The sequence below is a fragment of the Lasiosphaeria miniovina genome (assembly GCF_030549165.1).
Source record: "Lasiosphaeria miniovina strain SMH2392-1A chromosome Unknown B0T26scaffold_4, whole genome shotgun sequence".
NCBI classification, from domain to species: Eukaryota; Fungi; Ascomycota; class Sordariomycetes; order Sordariales; family Lasiosphaeriaceae; genus Lasiosphaeria; species Lasiosphaeria miniovina.
In genome coordinates, this window is record NW_026848223.1 from 693,937 (window position 1) to 714,828 (window position 20,892).

At 52.6% G+C, this 20,892-nt stretch overlaps 5 protein-coding genes across 5 annotated transcripts; 1 reads left to right on the top strand and 4 right to left on the bottom strand.

The window, feature by feature from the left end:
* Positions 1 to 7,737: 7,737 nt before the first annotated feature.
* B0T26DRAFT_646823 (Protoglobin-domain-containing protein) lies at positions 7,738 to 8,774 on the bottom strand (the record flags this gene model as incomplete). Its single annotated transcript, XM_060437849.1, has 3 exons — positions 7,738 to 8,242; positions 8,322 to 8,592; positions 8,663 to 8,774. 3 exons carry the CDS (start codon positions 8,772 to 8,774, stop codon positions 7,738 to 7,740), a joined length of 888 nt encoding a protein of 295 aa, XP_060295739.1.
* A 630-nt stretch (positions 8,775 to 9,404) lies between these two features.
* B0T26DRAFT_644673 (uncharacterized protein) lies at positions 9,405 to 10,602 on the bottom strand (the record flags this gene model as incomplete). Its single annotated transcript, XM_060437650.1, has 2 exons — positions 9,405 to 10,148; positions 10,225 to 10,602. Coding segments are annotated over 2 exons (1,122 nt in total), but the record flags the coding sequence as incomplete, so codon positions are not given.
* Positions 10,603 to 11,778: 1,176 nt separating this feature from the next.
* Positions 11,779 to 12,737, top strand: B0T26DRAFT_648364 (beta-lactamase superfamily domain-containing protein; the record flags this gene model as incomplete). The annotated part of the gene is made up of 3 exons (XM_060437995.1): positions 11,779 to 11,908; positions 11,976 to 12,198; positions 12,278 to 12,737. The coding sequence occupies 3 exons, from the start codon at positions 11,779 to 11,781 to the stop codon at positions 12,735 to 12,737; spliced, it is 813 nt and encodes a 270-aa protein (XP_060295741.1).
* A 39-nt stretch (positions 12,738 to 12,776) lies between these two features.
* Positions 12,777 to 15,942, bottom strand: B0T26DRAFT_774581 (uncharacterized protein). Its single transcript, XM_060446586.1, has 7 exons — positions 15,427 to 15,942; positions 15,087 to 15,354; positions 14,970 to 15,029; positions 14,787 to 14,909; positions 14,485 to 14,685; positions 13,240 to 14,397; positions 12,777 to 13,175 (listed from the first exon to the last, which is right to left on the bottom strand). Exons 1-7 carry the CDS (start codon positions 15,762 to 15,764, stop codon positions 13,047 to 13,049), a joined length of 2,277 nt encoding a protein of 758 aa, XP_060295742.1. The 5' UTR covers positions 15,765 to 15,942; the 3' UTR covers positions 12,777 to 13,046.
* A 1,341-nt stretch (positions 15,943 to 17,283) lies between these two features.
* Positions 17,284 to 17,832, bottom strand: B0T26DRAFT_751085 (uncharacterized protein; the record flags this gene model as incomplete). Its single annotated transcript, XM_060445327.1, has 1 exon — positions 17,284 to 17,832. One exon carries the CDS (start codon positions 17,830 to 17,832, stop codon positions 17,284 to 17,286), a length of 549 nt encoding a protein of 182 aa, XP_060295743.1.
* Between the last annotated feature and the right edge of the window lie 3,060 nt (positions 17,833 to 20,892).

A 20,892-nucleotide genomic window follows, 5' to 3' on the forward strand; every position in this document is an offset into this window, starting at 1 on the left:
ACTCGTAACTCGCAAGCGCAGCCCTGCCAGGGGTCTTGGAGTGCAGGAGGGACCGAATCGGGTGCTGCACAGTTGTTACACACATCAACCTTGAGATTCATTCCATGCTATCTGTACGACTGTGTATTTCTACACTACACGGAAAGAAGCCGTCGGTTTCTAATCCTGCACCACGACCTGAAGCTGGTCCTTGAGCGGGAGGGATGCGCTTACCACCTGTAGATAAGATAATGGCGACAGAACTGGAAAATTGTAAGGCGACAAAATTGTAAGGCGACACTGTCTGCACGCCGTTACCTTGGGTACTGTTAACAGAGGTAAAGCACGAATGCCTTACAAGTGTTCACAAGTTGTTTGTATAATACGACTATACAGTATATACATGTAATGTACAATTTAAGTACATAGGTACATAAATAGTACATACAGCACTTTCCTCGATCCCGCGGACGCTACACTTGAACGAACTTGAAGCCCAACCTTTGAGTCACGGGCAGATCAAGCTCTACTTTGGGCTCGGCAATAATTAAACGATTTGGAGAAAACAATTCACTCAAATGCAGATACTGATACTGGCAAGTCAGCTTCGGATCCAGCCAGCCACGAAAACAGTTGCCTCTTGAGCCCTTACTATGTAGCTGAACTGCCGTGAAGATCGCATTGCATCTTGCGCACAACAAGCAGATCGCAGCGAGGGGCGCGTCAAGGTCAAGGCGAAAACCGAGTCCAGGTCGTCGGAAAGCATACAGTACCTCCCGTCAGGTACGACGAGCAGTTCCAGCTCTGCTGCTCCTCTCCTCGTGCGCGGCTGCTCAAGCGCTCGGGAATCGTGGCCCCGACTACCGACAAAGCCCAAGCCCAACTGCAACTTTACCACATCGCATTGCACAGCGTTGGCTGCATGCCCTGCAGTGCAGCGCAGTGCAGTGCAGTGCGTGCTCTCCAATGCACGTGGGCAGACAGAGTTGCAAACTAGGCCAGGACAGTTCGAACCCACTGGAAACCTAACATCAGCAGCTCTTCCGATCATCTCACGGAGACTGCGGGCTCACCGTCTCCTATCGGTGACGAGACCAAAGTCGGACCCGATATATTCTATCACGCCTCCATGCGTTCAGATGGAGTCTGGCGGCAAAGGTGAGAAACGACGTTGGCGCCAGCTTGCAGAACCAGAATCCGCTGACAATCTTAGAAGAAGTCGGCCGTTACGGATACATGTTGCACCGCCGTCCCTTGCCTACAGACTTAGGTACCTGCCCGCCGTGCTACACCCAATAATTAGCGGATCGCGGATACGGAGTTTAGTTGACTTCATCCGGAGTAGGCTCCGAAACCAATTGCTGTTGGCCGTTGCCCTGCTTCTCCAGCCCCCTACACCGAGCAACCAACAACATGGTAGGCCCTGGGTTGTCAAATAATCCGAACCTAACAAGGCAGAGAATCCTGTACCGGCTGCCAGGGGTAAGGGCAGTCACCACCCGCTCACCTGCTTTGCCAGCAAGCAAATGTCGTTGGCCGAGACAGTCACGTTCATCCAGTCTGACTGCCTTGTTTCACCGCCACCATCTCGCCGGCAGAGTGAAGCACGTCAGCTCAGGCCACACTTTCGTGTGCCCTTCGTAACGCACCGGCGGATACCTAATCCCAACGGATTCACTGCGTTGTCTCTGGGACGCATAAGGTAGAGCCTGTTTCCAACGCGGATTCTGCGTCACTGACTACATGGGACCAACTTAAATCCGCTCGGCTCAGGGTCGGCAATTGCAACCTACCCGCCCCTCGCTCCCCAACACAGAACCACCTTTCGATGGGTCGTTTGGAAACGATTTCCCTGTTCGATTGGTTGGTTGCCCACCGCTGAAGCTGTCATGCCAAAAGAGCGGGCACTATCCGTACTCCGTCCAGAATGTTTTGCGCTCCACGTCTAGAGAAACTTGCTCTTGCGCTCTGACAAGCCAAGGCCCTAGAACCCTTGTCGCCGTCATCGCCTTTCTCACCACCTCCAACAAAACACCGCCTACAGCACTTTCCAGGCTAGAGGAATGAACGTAGCTCAAACTAACCCTGGCCTCGTGGTCTAATGGTAGTGGCGCACGACGTGAGCTGAAATCCTAAATGCTGCCACGTAACCAATGCTTACAAGTCCACCAAACAGTGGTTGGCTGCTCGCTGTGCGGAGCCTGACGAGGGGCCCGGTAGTGGCGTCGGCGGGCCGGCGATGTGGGGCAGAGCAACCGGTCGGCGCCCGTGCCCGACGTGTTTCCGGTCGGAGCTTGATCGAGAGGATGTCACGTCCTATTCCTATGATCTCCACGAGAAAAGGCAACGTTAACCTCGGCTGCACGCGATCATGCACAGATTTTCTTTCTTTGCGCATTTTGCCCGTATGACATTATGGTGATCGGCCCGAGAACAAACGCTCTTCGAAACTCAGACTCGATGTCGGTGGGCCTCGGCTGCTTACCGAATAAGCCCTGTTAGTGCAAACACTCCGCCGACGGTATAATTTGGCATCTGCAGAGAACATAAGAAGAAAGCCGATAAAAACACCTTATCTTCGATACCCCGATGACACTTCCCCATTGTTACGGAATACAGGATACAAGCAGGGCGGATGGACGTTCGGCAGCGGACCCCTGTCTAGCCGAAATGTTAAGTCCTGTTCGGCGATATAGATCAAACCCACCCCTGTCCAAGCGGAAGATGCTCGAAGTTGTCATTCACTCTTTCGCCGCTACGTCCTTGTACTGATCAGACCCTAGAGAGTGGAAAAACAGAACATGGCCATTCTCGCCATTTCCTAGTATTTTTATCCTTTTTCTGGTTTTCCCCATCCTGATTACCAGGTTGACCTGCGATTTGGCCGCGTGCTGGTGCGTTACCAGAGCGCAACCGTAGCGAGGGCGCTAGCTGCTCTTGTCGAAACTCGTGCTCCGCACGGAGTACGAAGCCTTTTGCGTGCGCATAGGCCGTGCGCGCACCCCCTTTCGTTCCTCATAAGCGGAGGGCTGGAGGTGCGTGCTGAGGCCCGCCGGCCGCAGTGAATTATTTCCACGTGGCCTCCGTTATCCTGTCTACGTGCCGGCCTTGGCTTGGTAGTAAGTGGAAGAAGATGGGGTTTTGGAGAGAAGCATCTGCCCATGGTAATCATGCTAGACTGAGAAGACGTCCATCTCACTCTTACCGTCCCTATTCACCGTGTCCACAACGCGCGCCAGTGACTAGTTTCACCCACCGCAATACTACAGTCCATTTATTCCCCTTGGAGCGGAAGCGTGCATGTTTGTGTGTAGAGTCCACACAGTTGACTGCAATGCAGTGAGCATGGAGGAAACATGGCCGTTCAGGGGAAGCGACTCGCATTTGTGGAGACCCACCGCCATTCCCAGATCCAAGGGTGCCAGATGCCGCCAAGCCAGCAGCGGGGTATTCACCTCTATAGGAAGGAATAGACGATCGGCTTGTAGGAGGCTCGGTACTGCTTGCCAGGCACATTTACCTCGCCTTAGATATCCTATCTAAGAAAGCAATATTCATTAATTACCTTATTAAGGTGGTAGTAAATAGGTGCCGGCAGGTCAGAATCGGACCCAAAGAATCACGTGCCTACCGGGTAACTATCCCATTAGAACCGACACAAGATGGAGATGGGGATGGAGAGAGAGGTCGGGGTTGTGGATATCTTATTGATCTCACTGCGTGTAACTGTAACAGCACTTGTCGGCGATCTCTTAGTCCTGATTCCGTTCTGAGACGGGACGGGGAGAGCGAACAGATGAAATCCAAACTTTGGACCCCCAGACCAGACCGCACTTGCTTGATTGGTGTTTTATTCGTTTGCTGGTGGCTGCAACATGCCCCCGAATAGAAAATCTGGCTGCTGCTTTCCGTGTGGCATGTTCCAACTTGGCAGGTAGGTGGTCAAGTGCCTTTCCATTGGGTGTCGCAAGCGTGTTAGCTGCCGATCACCACCGCGACCGCTCCCCTGGCCTTATTCGATGAGGGGGGGTTATATTTCGGTATTTCACCCTCTGTTTAGTTTTGGGCCATTCGAATAATGCTCAGGAAGAACGGTGGCGTGTGGCGCGCTGCGCGCTGCGCGTCTTTCAGGGCATGAATAGAGTGAATTGTGATTTCCTAGCTCTGTGATGGTGATGGTGGTGGATTCGTATCTACGTAGGGACCGAACCGGTGCGCTTTAGCCTGGTGAATGGCCTGCTAATCATCATGCGATGTTTTTCTCCTTTTGGCGAAGAGTTAGCTTCTTTCCGGTTTGTTAACTATCGGGTGAGATAATACCTAATCGAGACAAGACAACCTGGGCTGGTGCATCCATAATTAAATTGTTATTGTTTACAGCACAGCCCCCTACTACCATGCTCGTTATGGTTTATAATCTGATACCCGTTCTATCAAGAAACAGTCTCATGCCATCACGTCATCTTCCAATCGAGTCCGATGTGCGCGTAGTCTTGCGGCCATTAAGTGTTTTTGAGGTACCCGTAGATGCCCAGCAAGTAAGTACACCAAACACGTCGGCTCATAATTGCTGAAAATTGAATATATCACAAGCAAGGCGCCTCGGAGCACATATCAGGTTGAGCGTCTAGAAAATTCCCATGTGGATAATAGTGTCCAGAGTTCTGATCGGGTGAAAGAATAACCAATGGCATGTTCGATCGGCACTTTTCTTTCTTTTTTAGCGAGCTCGTACTCGAGGTCGGATGAGACCGGTTTTCTGTCCAGCTTAGATACCTAGTTACGTAATACCATGTAATTAGGCCCTTCTAGACGAGGCGTATCTACAGGTCGGTTCTCCCGCTGCCGACCACCCACAGTGTGCTTCATGTCATATATATACTAGCATGGTAGAGAATGAGGAGACTAACAAGCTGGAGGAAAGCGATAGATCTTTTGAGTGTAATCATTGATGGTTGGCTTAACAGATGTGCCCTGTCTGGAAGATGAGAGGAAGAAGAAGAGTGCAGGATTCTCATTATTATGCCTTTGCTATAATACCTCGGCGAAAGAAGGGTCTTGCAGTCCGCAAAACCATATTCCACTGCGCCTCACGCATAGTTTGAGCGCTTTGAGCGAGGTGGGATCCTGCTCAGTCGATCCCTGAACGTTTACGTTTATTAGCGAGCCACATTTTGAGATGCGAACGGCCTAATTGCCTTGCAGATTGTTTTGAACATGTCCTTATTAGGGGGTGGTAGCTTTCGAAGCCCTCGGTTTAGGATCTGGGAAGCATGTTTCTCTCTTTGAAATACCTGAGGTAGTAAGTGGAATGTATGTGCCGTGGTCGGGGCTCCTTGTAGGAACCCTCCTATAGATCCTTCTTCCTCTCTCTTAAAACGTACCTACCCTACCTTCGAACTTCAACCTTTAACCTTCTCCGAAAAAACCACATCATCCCCGCCTATTCTTCCGAGGTTACACCCTGCTGCGGTATGACCTCGCGTAAAGCTGTCCTGAGCTCTACCTCGAGCTGGTTCCAGGTGTCCCGCCGTGCCTATACTCGCTAGCATTTTTCATAGCTAGTCGTGCATAACATACATAATCCCTCCCCCTACTCTTCTCCAAACCCTCCCCCCCTCAGTCATCCTCGCTTTCACCCTCATCCTCCAGCTCAGTATCATAGTCAAAGCCATTATATTCATATATCCGGCGGACGACTTAGTCCGCGACGATCGCTAGCCCTGACTGGTTAGGCCCCGAATTGGCAGGTCCTCCCTCCTCCTTAATAGCGTAATCTATAATAGACTCAGCGATACTACTGGCGTCGTATCCAATCTCGTTAACGAAGCCGAGGAGCATATTCCTCTTTACGTATCTTCCGTAAGTGCCCCAGTACCTTATCCCCTTGAGGACTTCTTTCAATACTAACGAGTTGGGGCTTGTAACCGACTCCTTCTAGGTCAGCTAGGTAATAGCGTTGAGAAACGCCTACTAGATATATCGAGCCTTGGGCCGTATATCGGTAATGAATGTAAGACGGCGTCCGTATAGGCCGGCTAAGTTCTCGAATTCGAGCTTGTAAACCTCCTTCGGGAATACTACCTCCTATATAGTCGAAGGCGTTACGTCCAAGACCGTAATACGGTACTCTCTAGGAAAAGTCGTTTCCTAATCCTTGAGGGCCTGGTACCGTTCGTCTTTATCCTCCTACGGAGCTGCGGAATCCTTTAGTTCCAAGTCGGTATTAGGGACGATAACCAAGAAGCTCCTATCAAAAGCCGTTTATTTAGCCGGATGGAGAAAGATGCCGTTAACGGCCGAGAAGAGTTCGTCGCGAGCGCTAAGGGAAGAGATATATAGTAATAGCTATTTGACCGTCGATCTAAGTCCTAAGTACTGGCTCCCAAATAGTACTATGGCCAAGGTAATAGGCCTCCTTTATCAAATCTCTTATTATTAACTAGTCTAGTTACTTCTTTCGCGCCGGTCCTTAGATTTAATATTAAGGTCGAACCCTAGCTTCGACGTATTAAAGAACTTGACGAATTGGGGATAGTATTAGAGAGGAGTCTGCTTCAGCTTTTCGGCGTGCTCCTTCGTAATTGATACTTGTCGTACCAGAATAATATACCATAGTAGGCACTCTCTTCCTTTCTCGTCCACGTCTTCCTAGCGCTCTCTCGATAAGCCTCCGCCGCCTTCCTGATATTTATAGAACTGGAGTGAGCTATCTAGCCCGACTCTCTCCGCGTCTATAGTAAGGAGATCTATATTATTTGACTAGAAAATGGAATCGAATGACGACGACGGCTTGAGCTTCTTCCGGGCGGCCTTAATCTTGTCAACTAGGTCGCTATATTCATTCTCGAGTGCGTATACCGATTTTTCGCGAGAGATCCTTTCTCTTGCTGCTGGAGCGTATCGGGATCTCGGGGGCGCTAGTAGGGGAGCCCGCGGTCGGGAAATTAAGAGACGAGCGCCTCTCGGGGACGATGGGAGCGGGGCCTGATATGATGAGAAGTTTCGCGGTTCTCTTGGAGCGTTGCTTGAGAGGATGGAGGTTAGAAAGCTAGAAATTCCGGCGTAGAATTGAAGACAAAAGGTGTTCTGGAAAAGATGATGCAGAGGTGCTGCGACCGAAGTACATCATTACAGCAGGGTCGCGATAATATAGTAATAACCTCTGTGTTAATCCCTGTGCTAATCCCTGTGATTATTGGATGTTGCAGAATTCAGGGTATCTAAAAGCTGCAGCCCAAACCGCGACAAATGTTTTCTCCCTGGAATAGAGAGCCATTATTACAGGTATACAGTGAGAGACGAAGATGGTGATGAGCTGAAGCTGCCTCGAGCTCAGAAATGGATCCCAGTTGTTTATCATTCATTCCCCTTCGTTTTTCATTTTATGCCCGCTGTCTTGATGTCCACACTACGTCCGTAGCCTTGAAAGTGGAGATTAAAAGTTCAAGGAATAAGAGCCCGCCGCCCATCATTTGCATTTGAAAGCAGGGTCTTTGGCCTATACAGTAGAACGCATGATTGTAATATTTACTAGAAAAGAACCGCATCTCGTGGTCGTCTAAAGCTCTTTTAAACCGAAACCTAGCTCACCCGTGCTATTGACCCTAGTGCCGTAACTCCCTGTAATGCAAACCGACTGAATGCCCGAGTAGCTAATCGTAAGCCATGTGAAAGTGGAGTGTTCCGAGAGAAAAAATGAGCAGAGAAAAAGGAGCAGAGAAAAAGAAGCAGCAAAAAAACACACCCCCAAACTCATCACTCGCTAGCTCTAGCAGTCTCAGCCTTAGGCGGCGCACCGCCACCCTTGTCGTCAGAAACCTTCAGATCCCCCATCGACGCCGCCATGCCGGTGAACGGGCAGACGCCCTTGGCTAGCGCGCCGCTGCTCTTGCTCTCGCGAGCGGCAGGGGAGCCCGTGGCCGTGTCGTCGCTGGCCTCGGACTCGCTGGCAGTGGCGGTCGCCGCCTCGTCGTCGAGGACCTTCTTGCCGTGCAGCCAGCCCTCCTTCTCGATAACGCCAAAGTCCATGCCGTCCGTGAACTCCTCACCATCGTGTACATACCACTTGGTGAACAGGTCGTTCTGGATCCATATGACCTTGCCGAGCGCCTTGACGAGCGCGATCTTGCGCGCCAGGTGCAGGCGCGGGTGCGACAGGATGGCCTCGGTCAGCACGTCCTGGATCACCGCAAGCCCGGCGCCGATGTGGATGTACTCGATGTGCAGCGGGTAAGTCCTGCCGATGCCCGTGTGCATCATGCTAAAACCCGGAAATGATTAAAATGAGCTGATCTGACGGTGAAACTTGAAATGAGATGAGACGGCATGGTTTTGCTCACCCAACCTTGTCCAGGTACTCCCAGAACTCCATCTGCGTGGGATCCGTGCACAGCTTCTTAAGGTATGCGCGGAGGAACATCTTGCGGTGCAGGATCTGGGGGCTGTCCTCGTCGGGCACGTCGTCCATGGGGCCCTCGAACGCCGTGCTGCGCGTCTGGAAGGCCCGCGCCGTGATGTCGTACTGCAGCAGCTTCTTGTACACGATGTTGACCACGGCGGGGATCAGCGCCTGGATGTACTTGCTGCCCGACGTGAGGGCCTCGACATCGTCTGAACCCCCCCAACGCGTGTCAGCTTCTTGGTTTGATGCAACCGTGTCGGACATTGTAGGTTTACGTACTGGCGCCAAAGTCGAGGAACGAGTGCAGGTACCGGATGCGCGCCTCGAGGCTCGTGTAGAGCGACTTGCGGTCAATGTGCTGCATCACGGGTGATCTCGAGAAGGGCGCCATCGCCGGCTGTGATGCGGAAGGAATGAAACGAGATGAAATGATTCGCAAGTGAAATTTCGTACGATTTCCAGGGGGAAGGCGCGGCGTTGTAGAGTTAGATCATGGCAAGCCGCCGAGGAGAGAAGGGGAAAGGAGCGACGACAGGGTTGACGATAGAGTACTCCGTAGGTAAGACCACAAAAAGATGCCCCGTGAGACTGGATCCGGGAAAGCAGGGGGCGGGGGTAGAAGAGATGAAGAAAAGACCATTCTTGAGAGGATTTTATCGGGTTCTGCTGAGGCCATGATCGGTGAGGTGGTCTGAGGATGACGCAGGGTCCCGACGTGGTTCGATGATACCAGGGGCCGTCAGGCCATTCGGGGGTCAGCGGCCAGAGCGACCCAGCTGATTGGCCCGCCATCACGCAACCTATCCACAAGCATATGGATACCTTGGGCCAAAAAGACTGCTTCCTAAATCTAAATCCTAAACTCCCTCAGCCTTTGGTGGCCGGGTTCGAGCTTGTCTTACTTCACCGATACGACTATTTTGTCGAGAGGATGGTCTCTTCCCACATTCGCTCGACCTTCAGGTTTTCAACACTCTTATTCCGTGATTAATTACAGCTGAATTGCAACTAATAGTGAACCCTAGCCCTGCGATGTCTCACATCCGCGCAAAGAGTTTCGAAACGACGTGAAAAACAGCGGAATACATTCATCCCGGCCGTATATGCTCACCAGAATCTCGTTGAACCAACTCAGCTCTTTGGTAGTGCGAGAGCCGCCCTCACGGAAGGTATCGTGGGCTGTTCGGAGCGGGAACAGGACCGACGTGGGTCCAAACAGCTTCATCTCGCCTTGCATGAGATAGCCGACGCTCTGGCAGATCATCGTCGCCAGGTGTACGGCCTCTTGCATGAGAGATGTTTTGGAGATGCCGTGTCTCGAAAACTCGTCCTCGAGGACTAGATCGGGGAAAGAGGTTGTCAGCATTTCCACGTTTGTGAGGCAGATGGTCTTGAACGCCCATAAATTCGTCAGTGCGTTAGCATCTGTGATGCTCCGAAACCATATCCAAGGTTTGTCGTATGGACCGGTAGCCGGCTTGACCCAAGACATGCTAGGTGGCCGTGTGATGGGCTGAAATCTTTCTTCCCACTGCCTCAAGCGGTCGAGCAGCGCCTTAAATCTATGGATCGCCTCTCTTGCAGCAGGTATTGCCGACCCTGGAGCTCCGGCGGCTTTGTCTACTATTTCGAATATTGATGGTATCATAGCGCCTTCACTCATGAGTTGCTGCATCGCCGAGGGCGCTGTTTTTCCAAACGGCACATGTATCCACTCCGGTGCTGCGAGAAATGAGGCTTTCCGTGAGTGGATCCCCATGATGACCTGTCAAAGACGCGTGTCAACCAAGCTTGGCATTGGCAAGGCATAGTCAAATTATGCAACAGCTGGTCCGACTTACTAAAGACGGCCTTGCCCCGACAAACAGCTTATGGGGAACGCCCGACGCGTAAAGCTCGGGGCCAGATAGCCGCATCAGCTCCCCGAACCCCTGCAGATGGGCCGCCCGAGCATCCAAGGACGTCGGCAAGAAGATCTCGGCCAGGAGCAAGCACATGATGGCAGCGGCGAGCTGTTCTGGGCAACGCAGAGTACTGGACCGAAGGGCAGTCCGGAGAGATTGAAGTGCCAACCCATAAGCCTCGAGACCTGCGGGTATTGGGACACTTCGCGTTGGGCCCCCGGCTAGGATTGACAAGGCAAATGCCTTGACTGCTGCGTCGAGGGCCGCATCGGTTCTGTTGCTGATGAGATCAGGAAGCGCCTCCACCCAAGCGCCGCAGATTCGAGCCGGAGACTGCCAGTCGGTGCTGCTGTGGCGGGGCGAGGAGAGTTGCGGCCCGGGCACATAATTTCGGATTATCAAGGTGGTGAGATGGTCGAGAGGGACTGGCAAGAGAGGGCGTATGGCTAATTTCTGAACGACAGCCTGGCCTTTTTCACCTTGGCTGCCTTGCCTGAGATGGCAAACTTGCGGCGCCACTAGCCTCTCTGGACAAAAGGGATTGTGGACTTGCTTGTCAGCTAGGTCGGTCCGACGGCTGTTCCGAGTCTTTTGCGGGACAAAGATCCATTCGGACGAGTAGCCCGGGCAACAGAAGCCGCGAACGCTGCATTGAGAACAAGATGGCTGTTTCGCATCACACTACAAAGACATGAGCCGCTGAAGCAAAGACATTTGCCGGGGAGCAACTAGGTCAGGTACCCACTCGTATCTTCAGCTTTCTGCATGTTTGGCATATTTTTCTCTGCTTAACCTTCATGGCGTTCAGGCGAGTCCGGAATTATCTGTCCGACTTTGCTGTCATCGATTGTCATCGCCAATCGAGCTCCGAACGGCGGAGTGATACTTAAAGACAGAGTCTCCTAGCGGCGCGCGCTAAGGACCGGACGAGGGGGTCAGTAATGTTGAAGACCGTGCAGAGATGTCTTCGTTTCCAAGAACGGATAAAGTCCAGAGTTCCGAGGGCAGCGAGAGCCGTGAGGGGAGACCAAATGGGAAGCAGCCCTAGCTGACGCACCTTCCCGCCCTTGCAGCCATCGAGGGGGACAAGTCATCCCGACCTAACCGGATGCGGTGCCATATTCCGGTAGGGCTCCAGCCATTGGCTACAGGGGGCGCTTGGAAAACGGCGTGACATTGGTTGTGTTCAATGTTGATAATTCTCGGCCAAATTGGAAAGCTCGCTGCAGACGCCATTATGTGACTTTTCATGATAAGCTGATTGTGATTACGAGAGTAGAAACTATTATTAATGCCGAATTGAAAAGCCGGCGGCTGCGAGAAACTTGCATAAAGATGAAGCCCCAAATCTACAGGCCCGACTGCGATCGACATTCTACAAAGAAAACAGATCAAATCAAAACGCCGCGCCTGATTCTCGTGCTATTTAGTCCCGACTCACTTATCAAACCCAAAGCAAACATTTATCTATCTTCTCCCCTCTCCACCGCCATGGCTCCCCGCATCGACTTTGGCGTCCCCGTGAGCATCACCTACATCGGCACCGCCACGGCCATTATCCACATCGACGGCGTCAACTTCCTGACGGACCCCGTCTTTTCGCCCGGGGGAACTGAATGGTGTGCACCTTACCTACCTATATTACCTACCCATAGTACCTACCCAACAGGCAGAAAACTAACATCCAGACCGCAGGGACGTGGGCGGCCTCAAGCTGACGCAGACCAAGAGCCCGGCCTACGGGCTCGCCAGCCTGCCGCCCATCGACGCCGTGCTGCTCAGCCACGAGGACCACCCGGACAACCTGGACGAGCCCGGCCGCCAGCTGCTCGACGGCCGCCGCGTCTTTACCACGCCCGACGGCGCGCGCAAGCTGGGCCCGCGGCCGGGCGTGCGCGGACTGAAAGACTGGTAACCTTCCTGCAGACATTCGACGGCCTGTCTGGTCGGTCAAGCGGCCAACAATCATTGTTAACCACACAAAAAACAGGAAAACAGCAACCCTCACCATCGGCGGCCGCGAATTCAGCATCACGGCCACCCCATGCCAGCACCTACCAGGAGGCGAATGCATCGGCTTCGTCATCTCCTCGCCATCCTTCGGCACGCACTCACCCACCAACCTGCCCAACGCGCTCTACTTCTCGGGCGACACGGTACACGTCGCCTCGCTGGGGCCCGAGATTCGTGCGAGGTGGCACGTGGCGGCCGCGCTGCTGAACCTGGGCAAGGCGTCGGTGGGGCGGCTGCAGATCACCATGGACGGCGCACAGGGGGTGCAGTTGTTTGAAGATGTGGGGGCGGATTTGCTCGTGCCGATGCACTTTGAGGCGTGGCAGCACTTTGCTGAGGACAAGGCTGATATGGTGGCGGCGTTCGAGAAGGGCGGGATTTTGGACAAGGTGGTGTTCCTGGAGCTTGGGGTCGAGACTTTGTTGACCAAGGCTTGATTTCAGGGGGGGTGCCTCTGACCAAACAACCACAATCTGATGCCGTCTTACCAGTCAGTTTCGAGGTCGAGGACCAAAAAAATAAAGGCAGCAAAAAGCATGTCAACAAACGACATCGGGCAAAAGTAACAATGTCCACAGTCAGATTTGAATTGAGGACCTTATCATTGAAGAGGGGTCTTCAAGCATGTTAGGGAAAACAAGTCTCAAAGCAAATTAAGCATCTCCACCGCCCGTTCCACCGGCCCACTCCTTGTCTCAAACGGCTGCTCCGCAATTATATGTGGCACGCTCGAGTGGTGCTAGCTATCACGACATGGTAGCTGTCTCTGCTTTATCCCTTGCTCGAGAGATGCCGCCGAGCAGGATTTGTGCCAGCCTGTCTTGCAGCGACTTGTTCATTTCCTTGGGGCTGTCCCAAGGACGTGTGTCCACAATCTGAGTTCGAAAATCAGCATCAGTCACAACCCCACAGGCCCAACCATACGGGAACTCCACTTACATCTCGAATGCGGTGCTTGTCTTTGAGAGCGTCGTCTAGGAGATTAAGCCACCTTGCGGCGTCGTCGTCCTTGCCAATCTGCAGAAATTGGATGCCGAGCTGATTGGGAGGCGCACGGAGTCTGTCCAGTGTCTTTGCAGCTTCGACAATGACATCCTCGACTTCTTCCTTGTCGTCTGCGGCTCCGTCCGTGATGATGACTAGGTTCAGCATCTTGGGCCTCTCTGGCCGCGGCTTCTCGTTGAGCCTCTTCTTGTAGTCCTCGAACCTTTCCAGATAAGTCGTCAAGATGACCCAGAGCTGCTGGGATATGTAAGTCCCGCCGCCGCCCTCGTCGGGGGCAACCTCTTTGGTAAGCAGATCCAGAATTCTCTGCCCATCGGTAATGTTGTGCTCATCTTTCTCATCGTTGATAAAAAAGTGAACATCGATACCGTCCTTGTCGTAACGGCAGACGATGTCGACGATGTACTGGAGGCTCTGGATGAGTTCGTCCCACTTGGACTTTCCATTGTCATCTTGCTCGGACATGGATCCCGTATCGTCGAGCAAGAAGACGGTATCAAACTGTCTCAACATGGCGAACTCATTCTTGTCTTCTTTACCTTGTGGCCCGGCTTGGACGAAGTCGTTCATGCTGACGGGCGCAACGGGGGAGTGGGCTCTTGCAAATGGATTATTGACCAACGGATCAATTGCTTTTGAATCAGGCGAGGGGTAGACGGGGAGGGACATCAATGATGAGGCTGGCGTCACTGCACTCCCTAATCCTATAGAGCTGGACGTCGAGGATCGGGGGTCAGCGTATTGAGATTGCCAGAGCCCCGGTGATACTCCCGGGGACAGCCCTGGGGAGAGCCCTGGAGATAGCCCTGGGGAAAATAGACCTGGATACGGCGGAAGTGACTGAGTAGAGCCGACGGTCTGGGATCTGAGTAGTGGGCTCGGATTGAACCGAGCTGGAGGGCTTCCGGGGGCCATGGAGGGAATAGTGTTGGATCCCGACAAGGATGATTGTATCATCCGAATCATGTGCTGTGACACCTTTCGATAGCTCTCTTCTTGGTTATGTTGAAACCTGATCATTGTTCTGTGATCCCCGTCAATCCCCAGAGACAGCGCGTTGAATGTGCTAGTGGCTGAATCAGGAAGTGTCACCTGTGAAGTCTGGTATTAGCAGAGGTTTTGGCACGAGGCTGCGAACACGTGGAAGAAGACTGTGGCTCAAGGAATCACTGAACGTACAAACTTGACGCTATACATGGGCTGCATCTCATAGGAAATCAGAATCGGTATTTTGGTTTCCTCGTTGCTTCGAAGCTGGTTGAACTTTGCCACGATCGTGGCTAGCTCCTCGGAACGGACTTTCAGGCTGTCGATAAGGGCTTCGTTGCCACGAAGGAATTTAACAATCTTGGAGCTGTAGTTGGCCAGGCTGGAACCCTCCTATTTTCCGCGTAATCAGCCCAGCGAATCTCAAGAGAAGGCGTTCGATGGGACCTTGACACTTGCAATTTGAGCGGAGGGGTGTGGAATAGACAACTCACAAAAGGTGTGCCAAAAAAGAAGATCCCTTTAACCAAGATCTCGCCGTTCTGGATGAAGATTTCGCGGTATGTCTCTTGCAGCTCAGATTTATCGGCCTTGTTGTGCAGGGCCCGTATAATTGCCTATCATCTTGTCAGTCACGCACGACAGGGTTGGTACTTTGGTAGGGGACAGGCACACACCTGACAGGTTAGGAGTCCACCAAGACTGTGAGCCGCAAAGTACATTGGACGAGTGGTGCCCTATTAGGAGACGTCAGAACGAACCCAGTGTGCAGTCAGGGGGCGCAGGCGCTGTACCTGAGGCCGATCAGCCATGATGGCGGCGAGGAGATTCTCGGCCGTTTTCTCGATGGTGGTTGTAGCGGACCAAGTGTTGAATGCACTCGCCCGGTAGCCAATGGTTGAGAAGCGCCCCGCAAGCTTGGGGCCTTGGGGGTCATTAGGGTTCAGGGGTTTGTCCCGAACATCGTTGGGGAAGAAGTCTCTGGGCCACATGCGTGGAAAGTCCTTGTCGGTACTCCAGGACCTGAAGGCATGACCACCGAGCCCATGAATGAAGTATAGGCTGTGTGTGTGTGTGTGTAAGAAATGGGCCATCCCTGCATCACAAACAATCTGGGGAGGGGGCCAAGCTTACTCAAACTGGGGATTTTCATGCTCGGCAATGGTGGTAACGCCGAGAAACTCATCGTTGACTGCGATCTTGGCCTCGCTATCCGCCCCGGGCTCTGGAAGTCGGGGCCAGAAGGACTTGAGGTTCAGGCCGTCTCTCAGTGCCCTACACTTATCGTCGCTGTCTTGGCGAACAGTGACGGTAGTGTAGACCATGCCAGGTCTCAAGGAATCGCCCACGATGGGGCCGACGACGGGCTGGGCATTTGAATAGCGCTGGTTAATATGGTTGCGGACATCCTCATCGGTGGTGCCTCGGGGGAGGTTGCGGATGGTCAGTGTCAAAAAGGCGGCCTTGGCCATTTCGAGGCTTGGAGTAGTAATTGGAGCAGGGCCAACTAAGATGGCCAACTAAGATAATTGGGTGTGAATTCCAAGCATGTATGAACCGGCAGTTTTAGCACAGCCTACGCCAAGAATCGTGGGGGATAAGTCCCTTCTTATGGAGGAGGGGGGCCGGCCCACTGAGGCTCTGCCGCGGCTGGGAGTGGCATGTTCTCAGAGTGCTGCCGATGAAACGGCCAGCCAATCGAGGCCATGAATGGTAATTGTAATTTTGCCAGAGAAGTGTCTAGACAGTGCCATGTAAGCCGCCGAGTCCAGCTTTGTGCGGCGCATGGCGGGTGAGTGACTCGATAGGAATATGCCGCATGCTGATCTATGCCCAATCGATATGCTGTAGCCGATGGGCCAAAGGATCGGTGGCGTTTCTCAAGTGTTCGACCTGTCTCGGGCACTGGCAGGTTTACCACCTGTCAAAGGTCGCACAGGGCCAGCCTCGCAGCTTGCCATGGCAAGACGGAGGGGCAGAGCCTTCTCGTTTGCACGCGTTTTGCTGATACGAATATGCATGGCGTCGGTAGCTCAAGGCAACTACCACTGCGTAATACCTCTGGCAAGGCTGTAGGCCAGGCCCCAGTGAGTCACGTTGGCTGAGTTGCGGATCGCGACAGGTTCTGCAGCGCAGTGCAGGCTCGGGGAACTGCAGACTGCAATTAGTTCAATCGTGGGAGCGGGGGAGGGAGCGGGGGGGAAGCACGGCGGCCATGGTGTGCGGCCATGGTGTTCGGCCGGTTTGGGGAAATCGGTGAATCAATGGCCTTTAACGTGCTCGGCCACGCCGGATAGCCGCCATGGACGCTGCAGGACGGATGGGGCCGCATTTAGGTTTCTTGACCAATCACGGTTGGTGATGTATCACGAAGAAAAAGAGCGGACAAGGAGGTTCTAAAATCGTCGCCTCAGGTACCCATCCATCCATGCGAAAGAGAGACCAGGGCAACGTTCCCTCCAGTCAAACCTCGATTCAAATATGCGGGAAGGTCGATAAGTAGTGCAGGGGCCACAGTCTGAACTTTATTTCGACTCCAGCACTCCTTCCATTTTCGGGTTTCTTACACGACAATTGAATGGAATTGAATCGGCACTTGCCCGAACGCTCTCCATTCTGTAGTCAAATCCGTTAACAACATCTCGATTGGGTTTTGAACCCGGTAACCATCTATCTTGGCACCATACCAAGATCACCTTCCCGAAAGTGACTTACGTCTTGCGAACTCCCTCAAGGTGGCTCTTAGAATCACATTTAGATTAAATTTATAAAATCACGAAAACGTAGAGAAATCGCTGGCACGACATGTTGATGCATTGGTGATGTACCTGCTGAACCGGCAACTCAAATCCCAATTCCCAACGCCTTTCCGAAAGCGTGATGGTCTCAATGTACATGCCATTCCCTGACTCCTTGATCCTATGATTCCCTAATCCCCTGATTCCCTGATCCCAAACTCCCTGATCCCCCGAAGCCAAGCAAGTTCTCCATCTAAGCCCAGCGGGATGCCGCCAGGCCTTTGGCATCGGCCGGCATTTGGTTGATGAAATGAGCCTGGAGGCCCGGTCGTAAAAGAAAGGGCGTCGCTTGGGCGGCGGCGGGGGTGATGGCAGCGGGGGTGATGGCGACGGGGGTGATGGCAGCGAGGGTGATGGCGGCCGGGGTAATGGTGGGAGCGGCGGTCTGCGTGCCGTTGCTGGGCGTTGCCCAGCGTGATGCTGCCAGGCCGTTGGCGCTGGCAGGCATGTCGTTGACGACCCGAAACTGTTGGCCAGAGGGTTCGAGAAAGGGCGTTGCCGGGTCCACTACGGTGGCGTAGGCGGGGGCCGGAGCGGCCGTCTGCTGAGGAGCAGTGCTGGGGGTTGCCCAGCGCGATGCCACCAAGCCCTTGGCACCGGCCGGCATCTCGTTGACGACGCGAGACTCTGGGCCTGAGGGGTCGAAAAAGGGCCTGGGGCCCGGGGTGGCAGCGGCGGGTGTGGCAGGAGGTGCGGTGGCGCGCGAGTTCTTTCTAGCCGACGAGCGGCGAGATCCAGCCATTTTGGTGATGGAGGAAGGAATTGGTAGATGACTAGGAAAGTTTGAGAAGTGGCTACCCGGCAATGAGCGTTGTGCTGGAGTGAAGTTTGTGGGCGAGAAAGAGGAAGAGATGTGTGTGGACAAGTCCTGGGGGCGACCGGTTGAGGATGAAGAAGGATAGAATCCCTGTCACCGAGAAATGCAGAGTCTTTGGATGTCGTATTGTTCAGAGAACAAGTGCTGAAGTTCAGATGACTGGAAATTTGGAGTCGTTGGAGTAAGTGCTGTTCGGAAAGGTTATCCAAAAGACTTGCTCAGAGTGCTTGCTTGGAATGCTTGAAGACGTGAATGCTTCGAGGGTGGGATGGACTTGGGGGTAGGGGATAGCCCAATATATAGGGAGCCTGGGTTATAAGGTTTGGTTTCAACCGGCTCAAGGGCCCCCCGGCTGACCGTTGAGTTCTGCGTATAGCCGTTGAGCTTTGCGCATAACCGTTGAGTTCTGTAACGTCTAACTTCCAAGTTTCAAATATAGTTTTTAAAGACATTCAAATTCTTGTAGAGCTTGCTCCTGGGCACGCCGCTCATCGGCATTCTTCAACTCTGCCTTGATCTTCTGATTGTGCTCGTCGATCTCCATCGCGTCGGCCTTCTCTCCGCGGCTGAGTACGCGCTGCTTGAAGAGAGTAATGTCACAACTCTCGATCCATTTTGCCCCGGGCTTGCGTGTAGCACGGAAGCGGCGTGACGATCAAAAACCATTCCGCTAGGTATTTTTGTAAGATGGGAGTCTGCAAGCAAATGGAATCTGTCGGATACTTCGAACATAACGAACTTTGACCCATTTTTTTTATATTTTCAAATCGTTTGCTCGTTCAAGTTCGACCTACGTCCCAAGAATAATACCCTTTTCCACCATTGGCCTTGCGGGCTTTTGAGGGAGATATGAAGTCTATATAAGACTGAACGTGATAGCAAACGCTGAAGTGAAACGTACCTACCTCAACTAGCTACTAGACAAGCGGAGTAAACAGCAAACCATTTGGTGTCCATATGCTCCATCATCTCCTCAGGGTAGAGAGATGGCTCACTCATTGCTCAACAAACTCGACCTTTTTTATAGAGGGGGGACAGGTCCAATTGGCTTCTTAATGCTTTCATCTTATTTAACGTTTGCCCGGTTTACCGACCGACCCAGGGTGAGGCCGGGCTCCCAGCAGTCTAAGTGTCGTCCCAGCTCCAAGCCCGCCACCACGTGCTGCTTATCTTTTGACACCGTGGTTGCCGAGCGTAGAGGGGCTGATGGAATCGTTATCACGCGGCCAGACCTTTTTCGCAAGCAGATGCTGGAGAGATATGGGATCTGGGATCGACTGAAGTCTAAGTGATGGATGGAGAACTTGGGTTTCTCTTCTTTGGAAGCCACTATTGGTTATCAACTTCAGCTCCACGGGGGAAATCAATGATAGGAATATTTAAACATGATACTGATATTTCATGATTGGTAGATATGATCAAACAATTGGTGATCAGAATCAGCATGCTAGCAACAGGCTTGTAAAGTGTACAGTTATTTAAAGGCATGACAATACGCCGTACGCCTACGCTGAATCCCAACCCATAGCTCCTCTCTGAGGTCCTCCTCTTTTCCCAGAAAGATAGTAATACTTAATACCTTTTCTGGGGTTTCTAACTTCTAGGAGTAATAACCGTAGTTTGTCATCACATAATCAATTGTCGTTTGTTTTCTTGTTTTCTTGTCTCCCGTTGTATTGTGGTCCATTTTTGTCTCTTCAGTCTTGATAGTTTGAACTAGCGAGGTAATAAAAAACAAGGCGAATAAAAGATGTATCCAATAAAACCTTAATCCCTGAAATCAATGATCATAAAATCATCACAGGGAAAAGTTGGTGAACCGATGCTGTGCCCTGCCAGCCACCGTATTACCCCTCTCAGCGGCGATGACCTCGGGATGATGAGCCCCGAATAATTTCTACTTCCTTTCCCGCGCATCACGAAAGCACGTGCTTATTTTCGCAAGACTTTTAAAGCCGTCGTCTCTCTCTTGCAACCAATGCGAGCTCGTATTTGGATTCAAGAGTCAAGGCACGTAGATCCCCAAGCTTAGCACGCCTCTCTTCTACAACCGTTTCTAAAGCTTCGGGTGCGTCCTCCAAGCTCCCTTCAGGGTCTTGACAGGAATGATAATGGAATGGCATAAAGGATGGCGGATTCCAGCTTCGTCAAACGATGGTGCCCAAACAGCAGCAGCGTGCGGCGGAAGCCGTTTTTGACTTCTTTAGGCCCGTTCTGCACTCACCCCGGGGCAGATCAAGCTGAAAATTGGTGGAATAGATATTGCCACTGCTCACTAGGATCTCCATATTCGCCAATTTGTCGTGCATTGGCTGTTGTGGAGCCTGGGCGTATCCCTCCAATGTCTGCGAGCGACTCAAATCCAAGCCTTAGGCTGCATTAAGTCTTCCGTGCCACTTATTCCATATCACAACAATTGGTCCTCGGAGGGCGCTTTCTTTGAATACTACGAGACGAGGGGGCTAAGCTAAGGTTAGACTAGGCCGTAAACTTTAACAAGCTTACTACACAGCTACAGAATATAGCGCCGCCCCTTTCACACGGTACGGGGAAGAAGGGCACGGGACCTCTTATCGACGCTATCAAGGTCATCGAATAAGGAATCTCGGCTCTATCTCTAGCTAAAAGCGGCCTGGAGGTGATCGCTAAGGCTAGTTCCAGCAAGTTAACGCTTATAAAGTTTATTACTGATTATAGAAAAATATTCGAAGTACTTAGTACGGTTTTACGTATTTGTCATTGAAGGGGGTAAGTAACATGCCACTCCACACAGCATTCGTTTTCGCCGACGCCGAAACTAGAGCGCGCCTCCGCCGCGTGCAACTAACCAGACAGAAGCTCCGGTGGGGCGAGGTCGGGCCCATGCCGGCCGAGTAGCACGCCCAGTTCGCTGCCGACTTTCGGGGCAACGACGCCGTGGGGCATCTTAGGTTTGGCACGGCTGGGCAGGTGATTCGGCGGCCTCGGAAAGGGGTTCATTACGCC

What these genes read in the sequence shown, in the direction of transcription:
- B0T26DRAFT_774581 (XM_060446586.1), bottom strand. Translation starts at nt 15,764, where the DNA reads ATGGCCAAGGCCGCCTTTTTGACACTGACCATCCGCAACCTCCCCCGA. An exon ending in CATGAAAATCCCCAGTTTGA is followed by an intron (nt 15,355 to 15,426) that starts GTAAGCTTGGCC and finishes ACACACACACAG; the next exon opens with CCTATACTTCATTCATGGGC. An exon ending in CCATGTATAGCGTCAAGTTT is followed by an intron (nt 14,398 to 14,484) that starts GTACGTTCAGTG and finishes CAGACTTCACAG; the next exon opens with GTGACACTTCCTGATTCAGC.